The 20467-nt window shown below is 41.8% G+C and overlaps 1 protein-coding gene across 1 annotated transcript in view; it reads right to left on the bottom strand.

Moving 5' to 3' along the window:
• The window catches only part of FARSB (phenylalanyl-tRNA synthetase subunit beta), a 72072-nt gene that overhangs the window by 32301 nt on the left and 19304 nt on the right, over nucleotides 1-20467 (bottom strand). The window contains exons 8-15 of the mRNA XM_078450844.2: nucleotides 19819-19889; nucleotides 18286-18347; nucleotides 17310-17361; nucleotides 13860-13921; nucleotides 13183-13390; nucleotides 12625-12705; nucleotides 9400-9492; nucleotides 5672-5789 (exon numbers count right to left, since the gene is read on the bottom strand). Of these exons, the coding sequence (XP_078306970.1) occupies nucleotides 5672-5789; nucleotides 9400-9492; nucleotides 12625-12705; nucleotides 13183-13390; nucleotides 13860-13921; nucleotides 17310-17361; nucleotides 18286-18347; nucleotides 19819-19889 (747 nt within the window). The remainder of the gene's footprint in view (nucleotides 1-5671; nucleotides 5790-9399; nucleotides 9493-12624; nucleotides 12706-13182; nucleotides 13391-13859; nucleotides 13922-17309; nucleotides 17362-18285; nucleotides 18348-19818; nucleotides 19890-20467) is intronic.

Genomic DNA, 20467 nt, shown 5'->3' with positions numbered 1-20467 from the left:
ACACAGCCTTGGTGGCCCAAGGAGGAAAGAAGAACAAGAATCTCATGTACTGTGATTAACGCTAAAAGAGATTCTGGATTTCCACATCTAAACAAGTCAGGGTCAGAAGATCATTCCGATTTAGAAAAGCTACGGAAGAGTGCAAAATTTTAGACACCACTTGAACATTCGGGGGAGGGGGTGGGCGGGGGCAGAGAAAACACAGCTCGTACCAGGACTGTAACGATGCTCTGGAGGAAGTAGGAGTGGTCTGAGCAAGAAGTGAATGAAGGCTTTGAGCGAGCATGCTTGCTCGGGCAAGCGAGGTCCCCGGAGCCCTCCCAGTGTTCAAGGGCCTGTAACCTGCTCCATCTACCGTAATATTAAAGCCCCAAAGCCTTCAAGTGCAGTAGCTCAAACTCAAGTGCGTGGCGACGTGATCATCAGGATTCTCCATAGATGTGACTGAATCATGCTAAACCTAAGGCACCTTATACCCTTTACGAAGCCAAGCCAAGCCATCTTGCTGAGGTATGGTTTCTTTTAAACTGAGACTCAACCCAGCGATGTGTTCTCTACCGCCACTTCAGTGAGCTTCTAGGCATTCTGGCAGCTTCAGTGACCATCATGAAATAAACTGTGATGGCAGAACTCAATCTGTTTTTAATAAAAAGCCAGAATGTTGGGCTTTGCAAAATCCAATTGCTTTTCTGGGCATAAAGATTAGCCCAAGTTAATTCATAAGTAGGTCCTGGGCTCCTCTAAAGTAATTTACTCTTGGGACGGCTGGGTGGCTGTCGGTTGAGCATCCAACTTTCGATGTCAGCTCAGGTCATGATGCCAGGGTTGTGGGATCGAGCTCCACGTCAGGCTCTGTGCTCAGAGTGGGGCCTGCTAGACATTCTTGCTCTCTCACTGCCCCTCTCCCGTGCCTGCTCTCTCTCTCTCTAAAAAAATAAATAAATTTACTACTTTGTTCATAGTTTAGTTTATATAGAGGGAACTATGAACAACTGAAATCAATAACTCACAGCAGCCTGATCTGATAGCTTCAGGGTTGCTTCTACCGACTTCCGTAACACAGCTGAAAATTCACCCCACACCACAGTCTGCATTTAACTTCATTCCAAAGACACATGCCATTCTGCCCAAAAGGGATAAATCCGCTTAGCTGCTTGAGTCATGACTAATTTTTAACAATGGTGCAGCAACTTTGGATCCTACAGCTCAGTAAATGCAGTGGCTGGCTCAGCCTTAAAGAGCCAGGGTATGTTGGACTCCACACTGAAGTCTTAATATTTGAGAAGTGTGTCTGACTTAGTTGCTCAACAGGAAGCTAGCCTGATAGTCTCACAACATGGACGGTCAGTCAGGGAGTCCACACGAGCAGAAGAAAGTGTCCAATGAGGTCAAGAATGAAAACATTTCATTTGCTCTTACAGAAACGTAAGAGTACAATATGTACGAGAGTACTGGAACACAGGGCGAATAAAATTGGTGGGAGGCATATAATAATCCAGCCCAGATTTCTTCTTCATTTCCATTGAGGAAGATACACCTGCCTATACAAAACTGACATGAGGCTGGAATTCGGGGTTTTACTTAATGTTACAAAACAAGTCAGTGGTGACTGTCAAGCCTCCTCTGTGCTATCAGGATCCCTTGTACATTCCCGTGGAGCACTATGTATAAAAACCTATTTACGGGGGGACACCTGGGTGGCTCAGTCAGTGAAATGTCTGACTTCAGCTCAGGTCGTGATCTCGCAGTTTGTGGGTTCAAGCCCAGCATGGGACTCTGTACTGACAGCTTGGAGCCTACAGCCTGCTTCGGATTCTGTGTCTCCCTTGCTCTCTGCCCCTCCCCTGCTCGCACGCGCACTCTCTCTCTTTCTCTCAAAAACAAATAAACGTTAAAAAAAATAAAAAAATAAAAACCAGTTCATCTCCCTCAAGACTGGCAACTCTTTCTCTTATATTCCAAACAGACCCTGCAAAGAAAAGGAACTCAAAGACTCTTCGGGGGCGCCTGGGTGGCTCAGTCGGTTAAGTGTCTGACTTTGGCTCAGGTCATGATCTCACAGTTCGTGGGTTTGAGCCCCACGTTGACAGCTCAGAGCCTGGAGCCTGCTTCAATTCTGTGTCTCCCTCTCTCTCTGCCCCTCGCCTGCTCACACTCTGTCTCTCTCTCAAAAATAAATAAACATAAAAAAAAACAGACTCTTCTACCAGTGCAATGAATGAGATGGTCTTGTTTACTCTTGCCATACATCCCTACCTTCTGAACTTTGGGTACAGCACCCCCCGCTAATGAAAATCTGGGATGTTTTTATGTTACTGGAAAAGTTCTCTATCATTTCATTTTTGATACTCTATAGATTTTTCTTCTTCAAAACAGTGTGACTATTTAGAAGGAAACGGCTAACTCCGACAGAAAAAAATGCTTACTGGCCTGAAAGGCAGTAAAAATGTATGTGCTCAATTCACTGAGGAGAAGTGGCTGATGAATTACTGAAAAGAAAACAACATTCCTGTTTTTAAGTAAATAACCCCCCCCCCAGTACATTTTGGTTTTTCATGCCCTAAAATAAGAAGATAGAATACAACAGAAGAAAACCCAATTAAATCAAAAATTAGGACAAAAACGGAGCCCCAAGGGCGGCAGCAAGGTGACATTAACCCTTTAATGGCTGGACGCTTACAAGTCATTCTCATGGACAATCACCACAGACCAGGACGCTAGGTACCTGGCCTCAGGGACTGCTAATACCCCGCCAGTAAGAGCAGACACCAAAAGGTGCCTATTACACGGCCAGAATTTTTCAAAACGCAAATTCATGTAATCCTTACAAAAATCCAGTAAGTGCAACCATCATCCCCACTGCTACAGATGAGAAAACAGGCACAGGGAGACTGAATAAATTGTCGGAGGTTGAGCAGCTCTTAAGTGGCAGAACCAGGACTCAAACCCCAAAACGCTGGCTGTACAGTCTTGAATCCATGGAGCTGAGCTGCCGCCGCTACAGGGTCCTCTGCGTACCCCCAAATGACAAGCAGGGGGTCCACCTGCACATACGCAGAATAATCCATCAGGAAAATGACTTGCTAGGATAAAAACTCCGGGTCTCCCTCAAGAGGAAACCTACTCCAGAGGGTGAACTTACTGAGCACGCCTCCCTCCTCTCATTCCTCAAACCCCACTGACGGAAAAGGTTAAAGACAATAAACCAGAATGGTGCGAGATAACAGGCCAACGTCTTATCAGATGAAAATGGCTCCACGGGGAGAACAGCACAATAATCACAAGTAAAAACCGGAATAAAAGGTCTGCTACAGAGATGAAAACTACTCTTTCTGATGACACGAAGTGTAGCAGAAATGCAAATCGGAGGTGACAAGTATACAGACTGACTTTCTGGGGTTATCGCCAGGGCGATGTGTTATGTGATGGCCCAGAGCGCTAGCACTGAACAACAGCTCGCTCGCTCTCAACAGGCGGCCTTCTCTCCAAGCGTGGTCCTCGCTTGCGGAGTGGAGTCTGTGCCTGGGCCTTCCCAGAAACACATGAAAGAAAAAAACAGCAGAGACATCCCTACCAAGGGCTGCACCACAGCCAAGCGCTCTGTGCTCACAGCGAAAATGTCCTCGCGGCAATCGTGGGGACCTCAGCTGGCTCCTCACCCTCCAGACTCCGAGCCGCCTGCTTACAAGTGTGCCCAGCCCTGAAGCGCCCTGAGGGAGCCCCTGCCATTAGGAGAGAGGCCTACCGCTGAAACAGTATTACACCACTTTTGAGGAAACTTAGTGTAACTGACCTAGTCCTATACACATCTGTAAATAGGTTGGATCACCAAGGATCAAAACATACAATTCAAAGAGCTAAGACGAAAGGAAAGGAGTCAAAATTAACAGAAAAACCTGACAGTGAAATCATAACAAATTCTCAGTTATCTGTACCGATGGAGGATTTGAGGCACAAGAACCCTCAGAACTACTTAGAGCCGGCACGGAAAATGTTTTGAAATTTACCACCAAAGAAAACTGACACACCACCCAAAGAAAATGCTACACAGACTGATATTAAAATAAACTTTTATTCTCTAAGGATATATGCACAGAAACCAAATTCTGGCCTTAGCTTGAAGTCCAGAACTTATCCAGCCTTGGGCAAATTAACACTTCCCTGTCTTAATTTTCCTATATATTAAGCATGGACAGTGTTTTTGGCCCCGTCTGCCTCAAAGAGATGGATTAACAATCAAAAGAGAAGAAGTATGTTTAAAAAGATTTTGAAAAGTATAAAGTACCATCCAAATGCAAGGTGATGCCGTTAGCCGAAGACAAGGCTGCACACCAGGAAGTCGATGGAATCCAGCTTCGGCGGAAGAGTTTGCTACAAAAGGCTCACATACCGTCGGCACGGACGTGCCTCTCTAGTGTCCATGTCCTAAGATCAGCTGATTTACAGCCAACGGTTCTCAACTACTCTGGGCGGTCAGAACAACTGCCATATGATCCGCTCCAAGAGAAACTGAGGAAAAGGCCTTTGCTGGTGTCAACAGATTCAAAAGAAAACACGGAGTTCTGCAGTCTGGGGGGAGGCTCCCGAATAGAACACAGGATCTGAACAGTTAAATCCAGGGAACCAGAGAAACACTGCCAGCAGCTCAGTCATTTGATGGCACCGCTCACCAAGAAATGATCTCCTATGCAGCTCCAGACCGACCTCAGCCTGAAGACAAAGTCTGAATAAGACTGACATCCTTGGCAATCAGGTTTAAGCACTAACTAAATACAGGTTTCTTCAGGAATCTCTGAGTTCCAAACGGTGGACCAAGCAACTGGCTGTACTAAGAAGTCCAGACGACACTCGAGACAAAACCTGGTAAAACGTGTACAATAACTAGTACAAGAGTGACAGTGAACAGCCACTGCTAACTACAATGGCAAGGTATCAGGTACCTTAAAATGACATGCACATAAATCACAGGATATAAGGAAATGTTCCGTAGTACTTTTTTGAATGTTTCTTTCTTTTTGAGAGAGAAAGAGACAGAGCGTGAGGAGGGGAGGGGCAGAGAGACAGGGAGACACAGAATCAGAAGCAGGCTCCAGGCTCTGAGCTGTCAGCAGAGCCTCACGCGGAGCTGGAACCCACGAGCCGAAGTCAGATGCTTAATGGACTGAGCGACCCAGGCACCCCTCAAGTTGAGGTTTTAACAGGGTGCTTCATAAATGTTAAGTTCTTTACGATTTGCTTTCCATTTAAAGAAATAAGAGAGCAACCAAATATTTGAATGGCTTCCTTGGATGGATTCATATCAATCATGAAAACTAAATTTGTGAAACAGATGGGGAGATTTAAACACGAGCTGGGTCTTCGATGATAAAAGAGTGTGGCTTAGTTTTTAAAAATCAAGAGTGGCCTCTGTTATCTTTTAGAGACACATTATCTTCTAGAAATACATGCTAAAGTGTTTGCTGATGACATGACAGGATGTCTGGGAACTACATCCAAAGAACATGGGGAAGCAGGCTGGAGTACAAGCAGATGAAAGACTGGCCACGTGCTGGTAACTGCTGAGCTGGGCGCTGGACTCACAGGGGTCGTCATACTGCTTACCTTTTAATACGCAGGTGAAATTTTCATAATAAAATGCTTTCAGCGGGACTAAACGGGGACTTGTTCTTACCTCTGCTAGAATCTTTTACTACAATGTCAGAGATTTCAAACAGTTTCAGAGGAAGGGGCATCTTCCGATTCGCAGCTATGGTCTTTAGGAGGCCAGGAAGAAGGGTAGTGCGTGCCACCTACAGGAGAACACGTGAAATTGCATTGACCGAAGGAGAACCAAACCGACCTGGCGACAAGGCCAGAACTCAACAGCTTCACAGCAAGACTCTTCTGGAAAATGCAATGCCTAAATATCCAAATCATTTTTAATTTTCAATTCCAAGACAAAAACTTAAAATATTCTGGCTTCCAAACTTACAAAGTGAAAAGTCACAAAACTTGATCCCAAAATGAGAAACAAGTATTATAAATACAATGCTTGTATCTAGGGTTGGTTATTTAAGACTTCAAATATATAAATTTTCATATCCTGCTTTATTTTATAAAGAAATTGAAGGAGATTACAAGAAACCCAAGTATTTATATAAGTTAAATCAGAATCAAATTCTTAAAAACCAAGACCAGGGAAAATGTAAATGCAATTAAAATACCATGACAACGAGAAAAAAGAACACAAATACGTAAGCACTTAAAAAAAATTATGCAGTTGCTATGGGCAAGCTGTGACTATAGTTTTCAGCTTCGTAGCCAAAGAAATACAACCAGACATCCTAGTTCTTAAAAACAAAACAGCTTCCCTACTTCTGTCTCAAATAAATTTCTCATTCTGAGCTCAAGGAGACAGGTGGGCTTTTGATGCATCACGTGACCAGACCAGTTTTATGAGGAGTAGGAAACCGTCATCAAGAACGTGGGCTCCGGAGTCAGACACCAGCACTGCCATCCTCTGCCCAGACGACTGCGTGAGCTCACGCTGGTTTCTCGGCCTCCACTCCTGCTCCCCTGCTCAAAAATCTAATAGGTTTCCACCCAACTGTGAATAAAACCATGCCCTACATGGGGTCCTTGTATCTAAATCTGGCCCTGGCATCCTCTCCAACTTCAACACACGCTGCCCCCACTGGGCGTACCGGGCTTTGGCCACACTCCGTGGAAGAGCAGACTTCCACCTCAGGCCTCCACGCCTCCTCCCTACCTCCACTTCATACGTTCTTCCTCTGGACTCACATGTGGCGGCCTTACTTTCTTTAGGTCTCTTCTCAACAGGTCCTCTCCCACAAAGGCCCGTCTGTCCTGACCACCCTGACTAAAACAGCAGCCCCTCTGAGATCCTACAGGCGTAACAGGAATAAGCCCCTAAGACTTGCTAGTAGAATGTGTGTTGAGGAAAGAGAACGGATTTCCTATCAATCTCACTCTCGCAATTGCTGCGAGCAGCCTCAATCTCGGTGCTTTTCTAAATACCGCTCACGTTCGCGAATGGAGAGAAAGTGCCCAAGCCAATCAGAAACAAAACTGCAGTGTTAAAAGAAAGCTCAACTTACTGTAATACAGACAAGCTTCCTGTGTAAATAATTTTTCTTAGGTCCCCCCCCCCCCCCATTTTACAGATAAGCCTTATTTGCTTGTTTAGAAACTCAAACGGCAATACAAAAAGTGAAAACTGAATCCAATCAAACTTCTACATCTACCTACCGACATACTAGAAATGTAGGGGACTAGTGGAACGTATTCCACAAGATCTTAACTGTGGGAACTCTACAGGACAAATGACCCCGTTTCTTCAACAAATAAAGTGAAAGGGAGAGAGGAAAAGACAGAGATGGCTAGAGGAGCAATCTGTAAATTAAAAAGACTTAAGAAACACATCAACTTTGTACAAACATTTGAATGCCAAATCAAACTATTAGAAAACTTGAGACAACTGGAAAAATGTGAACAATGATTGGCTACTTAAGGATACTAAAGAATACTATTGCTGACTTGGGGGAATGTGGTAACGTTCTGTAATTTTGTTTATAATTATAATAAAAATTTACATGTTTTAACTAAATGACATTTCTTCTTATATCCATTCTCTAACATCTCTGTGAGAAAATACCCCCAAATTAAGAATTATGCAAGAGAAAGAATGGGCTTAGACAATAAATGGGAGTTACAAGTCCACAAACAACTTTACATTTAACCATAAGCAAACAGAAACCTGTCAGCCCCATGAGTAACGGTAGGATATATCTGCTAGTAAACCATGAGTAAACTGCAGAATCTGTCGAATCCAAAAGATAGCCTCTCATCTCATGTATTTTATGCAGAATTATTGATTCTGAAAGTGTGCTAAACCACTACTATTTATAGTGATATTTAATGTGCTTCTGATTTGTTTTCCTCCCACTTACATAGAAAACAGAATGTAAACCTAAAGAACATTACCTCATCTTACATCTATCAAGCTTGATAAACAAAACTGGGAGAAAATGGAAAACCTGGAATAAACGCAAATAAAAACCCAGTTAAGATTTACTGAAAAATCCCTGTACCCAAATGATTTTGAGTGTCTCCTATTAAAAAGAACACCATAAGAGAGAGCAGTAGAAAAGCTAGTGGGCCTCAAAGCAAACTTATGATCACAATCTTTCCAAATTGGCATAATTCTTCAAAGTTCTGACACTGAGTACCGAGAAACAACTCATGTACTTGGTGCATGTTATTATCAATTAGTTCTTTAAACAGCCTCGCCCTAATCTACCGCATTAGTGGGTAGCCCTATAGATTAAATCTAACTTTAAAAAAAAATCTAAATTTTAACATTTTTAGAACTTTAAAAATTTTTAGAATTGAGCCTTCTTTTACAGATGTGAAAACCACAGAACTATCTCAAGAGTTCACATGTTATTAACAGCATTAATTTATTTGAAAGCATTTCTTCCCAATTCTAAGATTCCCCTTGATTCCAAACCCGGTTAAAGAAAAATCATCAAGAGGGGCACCTGCGTGGCTCAGTCGGTTAAGTATCCAACTTCGGCCCAGATCATGATCTCACAGTTTGTGAGTTCGAGCCCCGCATCAGGCTCTGTGCTGACAGCTCAGAGCCTGGAACCTGCTTCGGACTGTTTCTCCCTCTCTCTCTGCCCCTCACCTGCATGCACTCTCTCTCTCTCAAAAATAAATAAAACGTTAAAAAAGTTTAAAAGAAAAAAAGAAAAATCATCAAGAATTGCGCCTGTAACCAAAACAGAATGAGAGCGAGCCAGTAGGAAAGAGGGGAGATGGTTTAAAGTCATTAATAAGCAAAGGCATCATAATCTATAAAAGAGCGTTTCAAGGTAATATCATAGTCTATAATGTAAATCATTTAACACTTACTAAGGTAGTATCATTCGCACTGACATATTCCTACACCCTATGTGAAACTGCCATTGAACTAAAGGATTACCATGAAAAAAAATGGAGACGGCTTAGTCAAAAACTGATGTAGCAACTAATTTCAAAGTGAATGACTTCACAGAGGTACTGTGAATAGTTACTGACTCATTTACTACAAATGGGTAGAAAAGATGAAAACTTCAAATAGTACTTAAAAAGTCAACTGATCTGAAAGGAATGAAATGGAAAGTTCAGGTAAGACTGGGCTACACAGCACAGAGCAAGCAAAGACCCACTGTACATCAATCAAGAAAAGATTACAAAAAGGTGTTAAGAATTTGTCAACAAAGTATGCAGGAACCAACTATCCTCTATCCAAGAAGAGACTTTTAAAAAGCTCTAAGACTTTGTTATCTGAAGTATAATAACTTCTGTACCACCTCTCAGTATTTACTCAGACTCTTAGATACTTAGAATTCTCACCTGGAATTCAGCTGTCTTAGGATTACTTATGTGGACTGCCTTTGTTGCAGAGATGTCCGAACCAAGTTTATCAGCAATATCTTCTTGGGAGCACTAAGAAGTACATACAAAATAAATAAGGAAAAACAATGACTAAATTGAATATACAAAATATTTAAGGCTATAAGTCAACTTATGGTCTTGTAGCAATGTAGATTCTCTGTATAAAGAAGTTAAAAAAAAAAAAAAAGAATACATGTATCAACTACTTCAGGGTCACAGCAGATATAATTTCACATTAACAGTTCTTTTACAAGGAGTTCTATCTATGATACAGAGGCAAAGTAAGTTTTCCACATGTTGATGGTGCTATAACTGTATTTGGGCCCTTCCTAAGCTAGCCTCTCACTTACCAGTCTAGTCTCTTACAACTAGCTACCCATTCCCTGAATCTTACACTCTTCCTTCCTTCCTTTTACCCTAAGTGCCTTCCCCCAACCTACCTACTACCATCCCCCAACAGAGTTCTACCTCTTCCATAGATATATTCCTAGTGACTCCAACTTCTCTCTCCTGGTGTTCCTATGGCTTCGTTTTGATTACCATTATAATGTCTGCTAAATACATACTGACTTACGGTAGAATGACAGGAGTAAGAGCAGAATTCAAGCGGCCTGAATTCTGCCCAACATTCTTTCTACTTGATCATTTAACTTCTGTGCATCTGTGCTTGATAAAGCTCTGAGGAATAAACTCTTAAGCACTCACCCACCAAACAGAGAAAGAGGCTGGTCACAAAACCAGGATGATAGGCAGAAGGTATGAAAATAAAACTCACTATTAGATGCATTACATCTAACAAATGAGTTAACAAGATAATGCAAATAAAGCACCTGGCACAAACTAAGCGCTCAAAGAAATATTAACAGTGATGCTTAATAAATTACTAAGAACAAGTATCACATATTAATGCTAACTGCTGCAAAGGAGTTTAAAACTTAACATGAAAACTGATGTACCATCAGGGTACTGAACTATCTCCAACATTAGGTGATGTTGCCTAATTGCACTATTTTACCAAATGGTCTTCAAGGGCTAGTTAGTCTGCATTTCTCTTGGGGGGAAAAAGAAACACGGATGGGCTCAGATTTTATGTCAATGCCAGTTCTAATGATTCTTGCCATGCTCTCTTGGGAGGGATAGTGAAGCCACATCCAGGCAGAGCAGAAAAAAGCTCCCTGATCTGCCATGGCTGCAGAGGTAGAGAATCATGGCAGGCATACTGGGAATAATCAAATTTTCTCTACAACACGGAGGTGGTTTTATAACAAGATATAATGTGATGAATTAGGAAATGCAATTTAAATAATGCAATCTACTCTCAAAAAGAACTCGTCTGTATTAAAAAAAAAAAAAAACACATCGTTCTGCACAGCAACATAGGTAGGTATGTGAGTGACCTTGTACTTTATCACAACAATGGAGGAAAACGGACTGAGATTAGAAGCAGTTTAAATTTTTTCTTTTTAAACACTACTTCTGCAAAAAGGCAGGGAAACACACATGCCGAAGTCTAAACAGCAGTTAGTTCTGGGGAGGAAAATAGGGTTAGAATCCAGAGGGCCAACAGAAGGGAACAGTTATGGTTTACTCTACATGGTTCTGTACAGGTTTTGAATCCTTTCAAATCAATCCTCTATCACTTCATTTAAATTTTTTTTTTAAGATTTATTTATTTTTGAGAAAGAGCATGAGCAGGGGAGGGGCAGAGAGCGGGGAGGGACACAGAATCCAAAGCAGGCTCCAGGCTCCAAGCTGTCAGCACAGGGCCCAACATAGGGCTCTAACCCAAGAACCGTGAGATCATGACCTGAGCCAAACTCGAATGCTTAACTGAATGAGCCACCCACCTGGGTGTTAAGTGTCCGACTTCAGCTCAGGTCATGATCTCACAGTTCGTGGGTTCGAGTCCCGCGTTGGGCTCTGTGCTGACAGCTCAGAGCCTGGAACCTGCTTTGGATTCTGCATCCCTCCCCCATCTCTGCCCCTTCTCTGCTTGCGTTGTGTCTTGCTCTCTCAAAAATAAATAAATGTTAAAAAATAATTTTTAAATAAAATAAAATGCAATACATTTCTTGGGGCACCTGGGTGGTTCGGTCAGTTAAGCGTCTGACTTCGGCTCAGCTCATGATCTCAAGGTTCATGAATTCAAGCCCCATGTCAGGCCCTGCGTTGACAGCTCAGAACCCGGAGCCTGCTTTGGATTCTGTGTCTCCCTCTCTCTGGCCCCTCCCCAGCTCATGCTCTGTTTCTCTCTCAGAAAGAAATAAAACATTAAAAACAATTAAAAAAACAAATTTAAAATCTAAATAAAGGACTAGTGAATCAGCAAAATGAAAATGTTGACCGACAAGATACGTGAGATCCCTTCCCCTGTTAGCATCCTACAAATACAAATGCTCACTGAAAGGACCCGGAGAGGTTGCATCTCCCTCTCCCCACATACGTAGTAGCGTAGCCCCCACTCCTGCCTTCTGTAAATACAACACTGAGAAGTCTATGTCTGGAGTTGAGTTGAGGGGAGAAAACGAATTAGTTTTGTTTTCCTTTGGTTTGGGTTTTGCCCTACGTCATTAAGCAGAAGCTTGCTTGAATACTCAAGAACCACACTGTAGGCACCACATAAATGCTCAGCAAGAGAAGAAGGAACTATAAACGGCATACATATTTTATTCTTTTCAAATGGTCAATCTGCAGGGGGAAGGGGATTTCCTTCTATTTTGTAATAAAATTCATTTCCTGATTCAAGCCTTTTATGTCAGCTTTTCAACTCAAAGCAAATGTTGTGAACATGTTCAAAGACCAGTTTAATGTGTAACAGTCCACAAACCCTTAACCAGGGCGGCATCTAGTGGGCACAGACACAACCAAATTAAGACTAAATATTCTAACTTCATCAGTCTGGTTATGAAATTCATTGCGAATTCAACCCTTAACATTTCCATGCTAATAAAAAATACACAGTTATCTGTCATTTAAGACTGTTTTGTCCTTCATGATTTTCAGTGACTAAAAAGAAAACATTTCTTCACTAGAAATTGTACGTTCTCAAGTGAAAACATTTTTCTAGAACCTGGAAATGTTAGCAGTCTGGCTTTTGTAAGTTCGTGTCAGGAATCGGAGAATACAGTAATTCGGGGATTCACTGTCAACAATCAGCTGCACAGAAAAGCACACAGGACATACCAGAGCAAAGGTAAGCGCTTCGGTGAATCCGGCGGCCGCCATGTCATACCGTAGGAGCTCTGTGAGCTTATTAAGAGGAAACTGGAAGAAAGATATTTCACCTCAATAAAATGTCCTACTAACAAAAGGTTTAAACAAAACACGTCATTAAAAGGAAAACCCCCTCCCATCCTAATACCGCTAGCACCCCCATTTTAGCCCTCCCCACCGCCCCACTACCCCACTATTCCTACACAGATGTACAAACCCCCGCTTGACCTCTCCCACACCAAACTTCTGCCTTCAGGCCAGGTTGAGGAAATGAATATCCCAGTTCGAGATTCAAAAGGGCTCCAAACTCGAAACCTGTCTTTCTTCAAGTACTAGCCATCACAAGTTTTCAACTTACTCTAATCCACTGGGCATCTGTTTTGTATCCTCTCCATAGCAAATGCCTCTCATGGCACAGCATGTCCAAAGGCTACTTAATTCCTATGTTCTGTTTTTCCCAAAACCTTCCTGGCATTCAATAATCAGTCTCTCACAATAAGGAATATTTATTTAAGGGTGCAATCTTACTTGATTAGCTATGGTGTATGTTTTCGGGAGAGCCATCTGAATGTTGTTATATCCGTAAGCAATAGCTGCGTCTTCCACAATATCACATGCGTGGATAACGTCAGCTCTGGTTGGAGGGATCTCAATCTCAATCTGATTCCCGTCGCCTATTACTTCTGACTTTAAATGCATCCTGGTTAGAAGCTTGGCAATATTTTCTGGAGTTTCTCTGAAACAGGAATGTACAATCCATAAACTTCACTGGATTACTTAAAACATGCTTATATTTTGGGGTGCCTGGGTGGCTCAGTGGGCTCAGTCATGATCTCATGGTTTGAGTTCGAGCCCCGTGTCGGGTCGGGCTCTGTGCTGACAGCTCGGAGCCTGGAGCCTGCTTCTGTTTCTGTGTCTCCCTCTCTCTCTGCCCCTCCCCTGCTCACACTCTGTCTCTGTCTCTCTCAAATATAAATAAACATTAAAAAATTTTTTAAAATGTTTATATTTTGTTTTAAAATACCCTAAGTATCACCTTTCTTTTGGAGTTCCGTTAGACACTAGATATCACAACAGAGGAGTTATTATCACTTACTCTGAAAAGATATGAAAACCCTAAGCATTCTTCCAAGAAAAATTAAAGTCCTGTGGGTACTTCATTCTTGAATTCTCTCCAACAGTAAATAAATGTTTTCAAAGCTTACCTGATTCCAACTTTTTTGTTAATTAGATCAGCTCTCACTATCTCTTTTCGGTAAGCCAGTTCCTTCAAAGAGAAAAAGTTTGAGAAGCTTCAGTCATTCCCTGTCAGCTACAGTGTTAGACTCTAATTTTACGTCATCTTACTGTGGCAGTTTGCCCTCCCAAAAAACCGTTGTTAGAGCGAGACACTGAAAATAAACATAACGTTTCGAAAACATTATGGAGGAATAAATCTGCTACATTACGTTCATAACTGAACATTCTACTTGCTAGACAACAGGAACTTCTCAGAAATATAAAATGTCAAACACTTTTCTCTTAGATGATCAATCACCACTCTCTACAATAAAACCCTGGTACATCATTTCTAAGATGCTTATAAATCCTAAGGATTTTGAATCTCCTCTCATGCAAGCAGGTGTATACGACCAAGAAAGAGTTCAAATACCACCGTGTACTATCAAATATCACCATTAAGCTAAATCTAAGTGTTACAAAGAAACTCCTCTCTTATCATTTATGCTGGTGGGGAATGCGACCAGGCCCCCCCAGGCAGTCCTAGCGACCATCAATCTGCTCTAGAAGGTAGGGCTGGAAGCATCTCATAAATTGGTACTCACTCCCCTTCAAACAGCACATAACTGTGCCACGTTAGGTAGGAACAAATATGTATAAAACTCAGGCTTTTCGGCACCTTTGCACACATATCTATGAATGTTTCTTATCACTAAATTACTCTCAAAAGTATAACTACCACTAACAAAAAAGGCTATACATCTAAAAATGTTTGGATCCAAGTAAGGACAATGGGCCAGAGCCCTGCCATTCAAAATGCAGTTCTCAGGCAGAAGCATCATCATCACCCAAGTGCCTCTTAGAAATGCAGACTCTTCGGCCTTGTTGCTGGGAGCAGTGACAATGGATCTACTGAATCCAGATCTGATACCAAGATCCTGAGCTGATGTGACTGCACGTTAGGGTTTAAAAAGTACAAAACCAGATGCTAATGACCGCCACAGAAACAACCTTCACTGAGTCGTTAATATGAACTAAACAGTACAAGACACTTTGAAGATACTAACCTTAACCCTCACAACAGATACTATTAGATTTCTTATTTGTAAAACGAGAATAGTAAATTTTAGATGAGTAACTATTCCCTGATCACAACAATGGTAAGCTGCTGAGGTTGTGATGCTATATTTCCGGTGCTTACAAACATGCTCACAAGAGAATAAGCACTTGGTATACAATTAATGAGTGTGTCCAAGTAGCGAATGAACAAACACGTGAACTGACATGTTCAGGCAGCCTAATTCCAAGGCTCACACCATTAACCACTAGCCTCTCTCACTGCCTTCCACTTATCTTTTCACGTCCTCTTATTCTTTTATATGAAATAACAGAAGACTAGGAAGAACTTCCAAAGTGTTTTAAAAAACATGCTAATTCATATGAGGAACAATCAGTTCCTCAGAAGGTCATTCTCTTCTGGGAGGACAATCTGAGAAGAGCTGTTTTAATCTACATTTATAAGGAAATAAATTAACAAATGACAACACTGATACAGTACTCCTATTCAGAAATCCCATCATTTCAAATTTATGAAACCTCTTTATAATGCAAACAAATTCAAGGAATTAGCTACATGAGAAAAGTCAACCAAATTTTAACGTATCTTTTTCTTCCTCAAAGTACATATTTCACTTTTGTTAATACTTGATTCTTGGGGCGTCTGGGTGGCTCAGTCGGTTGGGTGGCTGACTTCAGCTCAGGTCACGATCTCACAGCCCAGGAGTTCAAGCCCTGTGTCGGGCTCTGTGCTGACAGCTCAGAGCCCGGAGCCTGCTTCGGATTCTGTGTCTCCCTCTCTCTCTGCCCCTCCCCTGCTCATACTCTGTCTCTGTCTCTCAAAAATAAACATTAAAAAAAAAGTTAAACAAAAAACACTTGACAGTTCTTCACATTAAAGAGAAAAAAACTTTTCTCAACTCGAGACATCACTGTAAAACAAACTAAAAAGCTCTCTCTGGCTAATCCCAAGTACTACTGTCGTAAATCATATAAACGGCCACATTCTTCCCAACTCTGCTGCATCCATGGTCTCACAATATAACACTTGAGGCCCCCACACTGAGAAATGAGAGTCTATTTCACCCTCCTTGAATCTAGCAAAATGACTGGCTTAGGCCAACAGGATACCATGCTTAAAAATACTTAAGCACTGGACTTGCTCTCTCTCGCTGCTGGGAACCCTGCAACTGCCACCATGTAATAAAGACCAAACTACCTTGCTGGGTGTGACAGACACTTGACCTGGGTACTCCAAGGCTAAGCAGACTTGAGCGAGGCCATCAAAGGTCATCTAGCTGCTAGCCTACCAACCAGCTGATGACCCAGAACAAGGCTGGTAGAGGTTAGCCAAGCCAGCTCAGACCAGAACTACCCAGCTGACCAACAGAATCATGATTCTATTGTTCATGGTCATGAACAAATCTTTGTTGTTTTAAGTCACTAAGTCTTAAGATATCAGTGAATTATATAACAAAAGCTAACAGCCACTAAAAATTTTTAACTGATACTGCCCATAATTTCAACGTTTTCTATAGTTATACATTTATTTTGAATTATCATCAATATTCTAGAATAAAATAGGATGCTAAATTACTCATGTTTTCAGGACGGGGTGTTCTGACTTCAGCAGGTTTCATCTACTTTAAAAGCTATTTAAATAGTAGAAACTATTCCAGGCTGTGACCCACTTCTTAAGTGACGGAGGAATAGTGAAAATTCCAAAGAAAAAGAGCTTAAAGAATGGCCTCACTGAATCATAACCACAACTAAATGACTAATACAGTCATGTGTTGGAATGGTCATCTTTATTTATAAAACCATCTTAGGGGAAGAAAAAAACCCAGTCAGTTAAGAATAATGTTGGTTTAGATTTCTTTTTCTTTTACTAAGATCCTACGTCTGGACAATAATCGTGCTTATTCCTTAGTCCTGCTAATACATTCGGAATTTTTAGTTACATTGATGGCCTTTAGCAACTGTTAACTCAAACGTGAACAGATTAATTAGGTTTGGAGGGCTGAGTTATCTTGAAAGGGGTCAGACTATAAATTACCCAGTTAACTAGCTAATAGAAGAAATCAGAGGAATTCTGGCCACGTACTGTGGTCATACAACAGAGTTGGTGGCTGAAGCCCAACTGTCACACAGCTCTACCACTTAACAGCAAGAGGCAAGCTATTTAAAATCTGAAGGTCTCTAACTCCATCTGGGAAAGGGCATAATAACGGCACCCGCCTTCACAGGGTCATGTGATTATGTCCATGTGATGCACATAGTATAACGCCTGGCATGTGGGTGGACGGACGGACATACAACGAGCACTCTAGCACCATTATTGTTACCACCTGTGTTATCAAGTCCACTTCTTAAATACTTACTGGAAAGATGTATGATTTTCCATTAGGAAAAACTACCTCAGCGGCTTCAACCCTTAGGAAAAAAAAAAAAAGAGAAAGCCAGAAATAAAACACTTAAAAAAAAAAAAGGCAGGGAGTTCTAGAAATGAACGTATGGCTCACAAGTCTCTCACGTGGCCTGTAACAGTAGCCTCAACACATTCAATCCATTCCCGTCCCAACACTGCCGCCTGGATCAATCCCCCTGCGTTCGCCGCCCCCCTGCTGTTGCTCCCCCCGTGGCTCCCATCTCTCCTGGGGCAGCGCACGCCTGACGTTTTCTTCTCGGTGCTGCAAAGCACGCTTCCCCTGGGGGCTCCCCGCCAACACGGACGCACACATTCCAGCCTTCACCAGGGTGCTGTGTTAGGCCACGAAAGCCGGCTACGCAACCGCTCAGGGGCGCATCAAGCTACAAAACCGGCACTGCCGCGCCATTTCAGGCGTGGGCTCTGCAGTGACGCAGCTATTCTGAATTATAACGAACACTTGAATGAACAACGATGCTGATACGCAGCAAGGGCCATTTAAATGTTGTCTAAGTCAACAACAGGCTCCGGAAAAAAATGCAGAGATCTTAGTGACACATAGAGGATGAATGCTTTGCTCTCATACGTGCTTCCCTACTTGTTTAGCTGTTCCTCAGCTGCCCCTCCATGTTTACACCCTCAAATCCAACGATCCTTAAACACAGCTTGAATTTCGTTGCTTCCACAAGGTCTGCCCAGGTGCCTCAGTTGGCAATAACCTGCCCTTACAGCCAGAACGTCACGGAAATTTATTTTAAAGTACTTATCACTTTCTATTTTATACATTTATGTTCGGATCTTAGCCCCCGCAAAGAGAGGATATATTCTAATCACCAGAGCCACGTTTTTCGTCTTTACATCTAGCACAAGGCCTCACTGCTTTGCCTTCAGAACAACAGGCTGTCCATAAAGGTGTCAAATGAACTTACGTAAACGGATTCTCACAATATTCACTGAACATGGTGACAATAACATCGAGAACTATTTTTGCCTGCAAAAAAAAAAAAAAAAAAAGGAAAAGACAAATGTTGTCATCTACAGATATATTCTCTCTTCACTCAGATGGAAGTGAAAATTTAATTTAGTCCTCAAACATCTAAAAATGAGACTTTATATATACATTCTAAAAAAGGGAGTGGAATAAGAGCTGGTGAGCTAAAGTGGGCCTAGCCGTACCTTCAGGTGGTCTGCATTTATTCAGTTCTCGGAGAGTTAACAATCCATGACTGAAACAAATCATCTACTTCCCCCGGCCCTCCCCCTTGGGTTCACCAAGTTCCAAGGGAGACAAATGGCTAAGTCTGGGGGTAAACCTCATCAGTGTCCTAGATCTCTGCAGCCAGGCGCCCGACTCCTGGCTCGACCACTCACTGGTAACCGGACTTTGGGCCAGTTCCTTACCATCTCTGTAGTTCTCCGTCTTCACCTGTTACATGGAGACAATAAAATTCCTACAGTCTCATCTGGTTATTATGAAGATTAAATGTTTTCATGTGAGAGCAATGCCTGGCACACTGCAAGGGCCATACAGATTTCTTAAAGTTTTTAACTGGAAAAATATTCTCAGAAAAAAATACAGTAAACTTATCGGGATATAGGCTTTGCTTTTACATACCCTTCACTGTTTAAATGTAAGATTTAGGAAAGCTACCTAAAGGTCTGTTAACGTATGAATTCTTTTTAATTGGTAAATAGTGTAAGCCGTTATCACTCTAGGATTTCTGACGGCAAATATGGCCCATAAAAGTTATAAATGAAATACCTTACAGTGGTGTCCAATCCTGTTAAGATGTATTAGATGCCATTTATCTGCCCTATTTCTACAGGCCAGGCTTCTCCTGCCGTTCAAGCTTATCTTTCCCAATTTGCTTACCTGCCACCTCACCTTACGCCTTACTTAACCCGTGTAAAGAAATCGGGGGTGGGGGTGTTTCATAGCAATCTAATATATGTATTTACTAAAAGTGACTGAACTAGTATTCTACTAGTATTCTACTAGATATCATCACATGCACATGCCCTTTGTCAACTTGCTAAATAACGCTTCTTTATAGCCAGTTCATTTTTAAAAACTTATTACCAGGTACACAAGGCACCAAATTACTCAGCATTTAAATTAAGCCAACCAAAACAAACAAGTTATACAACACTTTATTCCATTTCTCAATTTTACAGTTAGGTATATGGCTAATTCTCCCACCAGAATGAGTTCCTCAAAGTCAAGAAACTTGTACCTCATTAAATTCACAGCACTGGAAAGACAGAAGTACTCATTAAAGGTTTGTTGATTAAATGAACACACCATTACCAAGTACAGAACATCTACAGTTTTCTAATTTTCTAAATTTCTGAAGTATGTTCCCATCTACGAAATCAACACTTTGTAGTTCAGCCATATAGTCTTGGCCAGAAATAAAATCTGTCCTGTCCGACAGTATAAAAGTGGAATCTGTTTCACTTACCTTAGTAAAGTCCGTTCCTGTGCATTCAATAAATACATTTCGAGTATTTACAGTTATTTTGGAATGATTTCCTGCAACAAACACAAGGTAACAAAAACAATCAGTTTCAGAAATACAGGTGCACTACAAAAGCTCTCCAACACAGGAATGACATTTCCAATTAGGACACGATATAAACTGATATCTCAGAGGTAAGGTGAAAATGCAACTTTTATTTTAAGCCCCCACTGCAAGCAGGTGCATCAAAACAGTAACCAGCTGTTACTAAGTGCATTCAGCCCACCAGCTGCTCTGCCGGCACCGGAAGAAGCCGTCTCCTCGCACCTTCACCACAACCCTGTGCCGGAGCTGCAGGTAGAACGAACACTCAGAGCTTGAGCTCCTTGACCCTGATCCCAATCCATGAAGCAGCAAGGCTACGATATGGTCTCAGTCCGGCTACTCTGAAGCTCAGGTTCCGAATCACTGTAACAGCTCAAGTCTAAGACCTCAAGGACAAGAAACTCTTCTCATCATGAATCAACTAAACCTTCTCCTCTCCAAAAGGGTAACGTCTACGGCTTTGAGATCATTAAATTTTGTGAATACATTCAAGTTGCCTCATCAAACAAGCCCTCAGGACTGAGAAAAAGAGGGCAGAAATTCAGCT

The sequence above is a fragment of the Panthera onca genome, chromosome C1, assembly GCF_046562875.1.
Source record: "Panthera onca isolate mPanOnc1 chromosome C1, mPanOnc1 haplotype 2, whole genome shotgun sequence".
Taxonomy (NCBI): Eukaryota; Metazoa; Chordata; class Mammalia; order Carnivora; family Felidae; genus Panthera; species Panthera onca.
Note: the sequence above shows the minus strand (reverse complement) of the source record. Positions and strands in the feature narration are given on the sequence as shown.